Source organism: Otolemur garnettii, unplaced genomic scaffold, assembly GCF_000181295.1.
Source record: "Otolemur garnettii isolate 467f Iridium unplaced genomic scaffold, OtoGar3 scaffold00009, whole genome shotgun sequence".
Classification (NCBI taxonomy): domain Eukaryota; kingdom Metazoa; phylum Chordata; class Mammalia; order Primates; family Galagidae; genus Otolemur; species Otolemur garnettii.
Genome location: NW_003852404.1, coordinates 3,556,693 through 3,562,725, shown reverse-complemented (window position 1 = coordinate 3,562,725; position 6,033 = coordinate 3,556,693). Strand labels below are relative to the sequence as shown.

Here is a 6,033-nt window from a genome sequence, read left to right as displayed (position 1 = left end):
AGGAGGGTCCTCCAGGTGGGGTGAGGGAGGAAGGACTTCATACCCCACATGTGGGTCTCAGATACCCATGGCTGGGTCATTGAAGGGCCTGGAGGAAAGCTGACCCCCTTCCACCCACTCTGAGCTTACCTTGGACCACCAGCTGGGCAAAGGCCTCTGCCAAGCCCACCCTGTTGGTGACCTGGCAGCGGTAGCGGCCTGAGTCCTCTGGGGCCACAGACTCAAAGTGCAGCAGCTCATTCCTGGTGGTCGCCCTCCCAGGAAGGCTGCCGCCCACGCGACTCCACTGGAAGGTGAGTGGGGGTGTCCCATGAGCCAGGCACTGGAGCTGCACTCTTTCCCCTGCCCGCACCGATGCGTGCTCCGGAACTATGGTGGCGTATGGTGGGCCTGGGCAGGAGGACACAGAGGTCAGCATGGCAGCAGGTAGTTGGACAAAGGACCAAGGAAACTGGATGGTGAGCCCAGATGATGGGAGTGAAGAGAAAGAAGGTGCCAGGAAGGGTTGGATACTGGTTATCAGGCAAGGGCCAGCTATGGGTCCCTGAGGTACATGCAGGCCTCTGGATGGGTTCTGTCCAGAGGGGAGCCTAGTGGGGTGGCTCAGGCCTCCACACAGTGCACAGTGGGGGGCCCCAAAAGAGGAGGTGAGTGTCTTACTCTCCACATGAAGGATGACAGTGGCCTCAGAGTGCCCGGCAGGGCTGGTGGCATTGCAGATGTACTGGCCCGAGTCCTGCTGGGCTACCCTCGGGATGATCAGTGTGTTGCCTTCCACCTGGTGCTGCCAGGGCAGTGGAGAGCGCAGCTTGGACCAGTGAATGGTGGGCATGGGGCTGCCTGCGGAGGAGAGTGGAAGATGGCAGAAGTCGCTGGGCTTCCCCAGGGGACAGCTGAGGGTGGTATTCATTGGTGGGGAAGGGATCTGGGTGATTCTGCCCCTCCATGGGGGCCACTAAGTGGACACTTTAGTTATCACTGGGAGATGCTGCCAGCAAAGCCCACCCCTGCTCCGTGTCCCTGGGCATGACATCATCTCCAAGTCTCACATGTCTATAAACAGGCCCCGGGGCACACCTGTGGCAGAGCAGCGCAGGGTGGCCGTGTGCCCAGCCTCGACAGTCAGCTCAGTTTCTTCCACCTGGACCTGGGGGGCCCCTGGGGCCACAGTGCCTGTGTCCACGATCACTTCCACCCGTTTCTGTGCTGTGCCCAGTGCATTCTGAGCAAGGCACACGTAGGTGCCTGCATCTGATGGCTCAGCTGATGAAATCTGGGAGAAAGCAAGGGAGGTGGTGATGTACTTAGCGAGTGGGAATGCTGACATCGGCCGCGGGCTGTGGCTTGGTTTTCTCCTTTCTGTACCCCTTCCTTGATTTTTGGCTCTCCCATCTGGCTGCTTGAAGGCTCTCACCTCATGACACCCGCTGAGTCCATTCATCCACATGGCCATCACCCCATCCATCCCTCCACCCATTCTTTCTCCTTCTTCCCTTTCACCTTCCCATCTGCACCCATTTTGCACCCATCCCATCTCTCCTTTCCTCTCTCCATCCACTTATCACTCAGCTGCCCTTCTACCATGCACCTGCTCAAGGCTGGGCTCTGGACTGGGCACCTCAGACTCAGAGGCAAAATAGCCCTGGCCTCACCTGCAGCACTGTATGGCTATCCACATGCCCGTACATCCGCTGCTCCAGCTTGACAGGAGTGCCAACCCGGGTCCAACGAGCAGAGGAGCGGGGCTCACCAGCACTCACACACTCCAGGGTGACGGCCCTTCCCACTTTCACCCGCACGGGGCCCTCCGGGAGCACAGACACGGTAGGGGGCCCTGCCCGGAGGAATGATAAGCATTGACACATGTGCAGGGCTGGCCTCGTGTACCGCCCTGACCCCAGCTCACTAACTGCTGGGTGGGGATCAGAGGCCCCCCTGCTCTGAGGTGGAAACTGAGGCTCAGAGAGGGAAAATGTCCAAAAGGAAGTCGGTGGTGGAGGCAGTATTTCAACCTTGAGGATCAGAGCTGAGAATCAAGAGGGAACAGACCCCCTGGGATGGATGCCCCCTCACCGTGCACACTGAGGTTCACGACACTCTGGGCCACACCGTAGGCATTGGAGGCCACGCAGCGGTAGGCACCATGGTTGCTGGGCCGGGTGCCCACGATGGTGATGATGGAGCCGTTGGGGCTGATGTGGACGTTGTCTGTGGGGTTGGATCAGGGAGAGAAGGATGAGGGAGAGTGACCTGGTCCTTCTCTTGTCTTGATGCCCCACTGGCCCCTCCAGCTAGGTGTGTCTAGCTCATGGAGTCACAGATGGCAGAAGATAAAAAAAGTCCTTGGAGGCTGGGCATGGAGGCTCACACCTGTAATCCTAATACTCTTAGAGGCTGAGGCAGGAGAATCCCTTGAGCATAGGCGTTCAAGACCAACCTGAGCAAGAGTGAGACCCCATCTCTACTTAAAATAGAAAAAATTAGCTGCTCGTTGTGGTTGGTGCCTAAAGTCTTACCTACTTGGGAGGCTAAGGCAAGAGGATTTCTTGAGTCTAGGAGTTTGAGGTTGCTATGAGCTATGATGCCATGGCACTCTACCAAGGACATCAAAGTAAGACTCTGTCTCCAAAAAAAAAAAAAAAAGTCCCTGGGGACTCCTGGGTCAAGGTTCCTCACCATTTGGATGTAGACACTGAGGCCCCAAAAGGGAAAGGCCTTTCCAGGGTCATATAGTGGATGCAATGTGTCCCCGGCCTTCTCCCCACCCACGCACACCGCGGCCATCACCCTCCCTCTGGTCTGCCTGGTTCACCCTCCAGCTCCTGGTTCCGGGTCTTCCACTCGAGGGTGATGGGGGCTGCCCCCTCATGGATGAGGCACTTGAAGCTGGCATCCTGGCCCTGCCGCACGGTGCTGCTGGGCGGGTCGATGGAGATGACAGGGCTCCTGAGGCCTAGGGTGAAAGGGAAGGGAGCTGAGTTCAGCTGGGGGCCTGCTTAGCTCTGTCGTCCCTCCTCCCTTGTCATGACATCTGCCACACTCACGATAGGAGGACCCTTCACTGGGTGTAACGGTGACCGTGAAGGAGGCCTCCTGCTGAGGGCCGGAGCCGCCGGCCACACGGCACACGTACTCTCCTGAGTCAGCCGGGGAGACGTGGTGGAGCCGCAGCTGAGAGCCATGGGTCTGTCAAAGTGAGGAGGGCAGCTGTCACACCAAAGCCTCAGGACTGGGGAAGTCCCCAAGTTCTCCCCTGGGACTGGGGCACTCAGAGCTACAGCTTGGGCCTGGGTAGAAGTCCACCACTCACGTTATAGTGGGGAAACTAAGCCTCAGGAAGTGGCTCAGCAGCAGAGCCAGGAGAGAAACCCAGTCTTTCAACTCCCAGGCTGGTGACCTCTTCCCCCCAAAGTATGTTATCCCCTGTGGTCTCTAAGCGGCTGGAGTTGGTCGAAGACTTGGGTGCAGGTGGCAGGTTGAATCCTTGCCTGTCCTGCCTGGAGTCTTTCCCATCCCGGCCCCTTACCTGGTGCTGAGCGGGTAGGCTGCCCCCACGCTTGTACCATGTGACCTGGGCGTGGGCCTGCCCAGGCACCACACAGTTCAGATCCAGGGTCTGCCCTTCAGCCACATGTGAGGAGGTGGCCTCAATGTGGACATGTTGGGCCAGTCCAGGGGCTGTGGGCAGAGGGGGTGGGTGAGAGAGGCCAGGCTCCTGGGAATGAAGGCAGGACTGAAGGTGGTGACACTGAGGCCCATTGGTCCCCCTAGAGGCACAGCAGCTTGACAGCAGGCTGTGCTGCATTCATCTAAGGTGGGTCTCCTTTCCCTAGGGACTAAGGTGTCATTCTGAGACCCAGGGCTGGTTGAAGAGAGGGACCAAAGAGCTACCAGGGACTAGAAACACAGAAGTAGCTAGTCATGTGTTGGCCATAGCCAGATTTGGGAACAGCTAGGTTGGCTTGATCCTCAGCTATAGAAAACCCCATCCCCAGGACAACGAGAACCCTGGCATCCCCCACTGCTCCTTGTTACTCACGAGGAATGGGGCCTGGGCTGGAGGCTTCAATTGTGACTAGGACAGATGCCTCCTGGGTGCCTGAGCTTCCGGTCACCCGGCATGAGTACTCGCCAGAGTCAGCTGGGGACACTTGGTTCAGCCTCAGCAGAGTGCCGTGGACCTGACCAGGATCGGGGCGACAGGGGGGAGAATGAGCTGGCAGGCCACTGGTTAAGGCCTTCAGATGTACAAAGCCTCTGGTACCTCAGAATTGTCATCTGCAAAGGGGACCTCCTTTGACATTAGACATTGTGGAGTACATATTTATTAAGATATTTTTTCTGGTAGGACGAAGTCAAGGGTCCTGAGTAAGAGGCGTCCTTTTCTGTTTTGCACCAAAGTGCTGTGGAGCTGTAGAGGGTGCATCCTGCTCCCTCCAGCCCTCTTACCTGGTGCCGGGCGGGGAGGCTGCCCCCACGCCTGTGCCACGTGACCTGGGCATGGGGCTGCCCGGGCACCAGGCAGTTCAGGTCCAGAGTCTGCCCTTCGGCCACTCGAGAGGAGGAGGTCTCGATGCGGATGGGTGTGGCTCCACCTGGGACTGGGCACAGGGAGAGGAAAGTGAGCTGAGACTCCTACTGCTGTGCCCTCAGTCCCTCTGTGGGTGTCCAGATGTTCAGACCAGAGGCCATCGGGGAGGGATTTTTTTCCTTTCCCATGCTAGAGGCTCAGATCAGCCAGGGTCACCTACAGTTATAGCGGTATTCATTGCCCTGGCCTCACTCTGAGGCAGTGGACACACCATCTCCGTTTCTTCCCATGTCCCAGCACTACTGAGGGCAGGGCTTGGTGGCTTAGTGACAGATACCTTCACACAGGTCACTAATGTTTGCCAAACTCAATAGCACGTGGCTAAAAACTCAGACTCGGGCTAGGTGGCCTGGGTTCAAATCCCAGCTCTGTCACTTACTAGTTGTGCGACCTTCAGGAAGTTACTTCACCTCTCTGTGTCTCAGTTTCCCCATTTGTAAAATGGAGAGAACAATTATACCTACCTTCAAGGGCAGCTGGGAGGATGAAATGAATTGATCCACGTAACTATAACACAGCCCAGCACCCTGGTTGCCAGATCACTCAGCAATCGTGTGCTAGCGTGATTTCTGCTGCAGTGTGTGGCCCCCCTGTGCTACTGACCATGACATGTTTTCCTTTCAATTGATTCACTTTAAAAAATAGGTATTTAGCCCCATTATAGGCAACGATTTCCATGAAATAAGGACAGGTCTGATGGGTTGTGTTTTCCCCCCAATATACTGCTACTACTAGTGAAGATGTTTATTGGGGGCACAAAGTAAAATCACCCTCCAATACCCTCAGAGGCGCAGCTTCAGGCTTCAGGGAACTCACTGAATTGTTTCTATAATGCGCTAGCAGAGGACAAGGTCTCTACTACCCACTTCACAGATGGGGACAGTGACACACAGAGAGGTGAAGGCCTGTGTACCATCCCTGAGCATGGACAGAGGAGCTGGGACTCAAGCTGCAGATGCCAGACTCCAAAGCCTGTGCTCCCAGAGGGGTAGGAACCACCCCCAGCAACTTGGCATTTTGGTCCAGGGACCATGGGGGTGGCAGGAGGTGAAACCTGGCATTAGAAAAGCGGTTGTCTCCAAGGACCAAAAAGTATTTCCTTCCCCCAGTTCTGCCTCTGCTCTCCCTCCTGTCCTTCCTCCTCTAGCTTCCCAGACCCACTGCAAGAACACATACCAGGCACGTGGACAGAGCTTGAGCCAGAGGCCTCAATGGTGACCAGGACCGAGGCCTCTAGGGGGCCAGAGCTGCCCACTGCACGGCATACGTACTCGCCCGAGTCGGCCGGGGACACCTGGTACAGCCGTAGCCGTGAGCCATGGGCCTGGACAGGGACAGGGCAGAGGAACAGAGTAAGGTTCCAATCTGGAATCTTTGAAGGCCTGAGGCCAGTGTCTAATCTCTGACCCAGGCAGGCCCCTTATCTCACAAGGGCTCACAAG

The 6,033-nt window shown here is 57.1% G+C and overlaps 1 protein-coding gene across 1 annotated transcript in view; it reads right to left on the bottom strand.

The window, feature by feature from the left end:
- The window catches only part of HSPG2 (heparan sulfate proteoglycan 2), a 104,826-nt gene that overhangs the window by 14,299 nt on the left and 84,494 nt on the right, over positions 1–6,033 (bottom strand). Inside the window, exons 64-74 of the mRNA XM_023509765.1 lie at positions 5,768–5,963; positions 4,450–4,601; positions 4,040–4,181; positions 3,527–3,678; positions 3,045–3,186; positions 2,813–2,953; positions 2,074–2,208; positions 1,653–1,834; positions 1,078–1,273; positions 661–840; positions 130–390 (exon numbers count right to left, since the gene is read on the bottom strand). Coding sequence (XP_023365533.1) covers positions 130–390; positions 661–840; positions 1,078–1,273; positions 1,653–1,834; positions 2,074–2,208; positions 2,813–2,953; positions 3,045–3,186; positions 3,527–3,678; positions 4,040–4,181; positions 4,450–4,601; positions 5,768–5,963 — 1,879 coding nt within the window. The remainder of the gene's footprint in view (positions 1–129; positions 391–660; positions 841–1,077; positions 1,274–1,652; positions 1,835–2,073; positions 2,209–2,812; positions 2,954–3,044; positions 3,187–3,526; positions 3,679–4,039; positions 4,182–4,449; positions 4,602–5,767; positions 5,964–6,033) is intronic.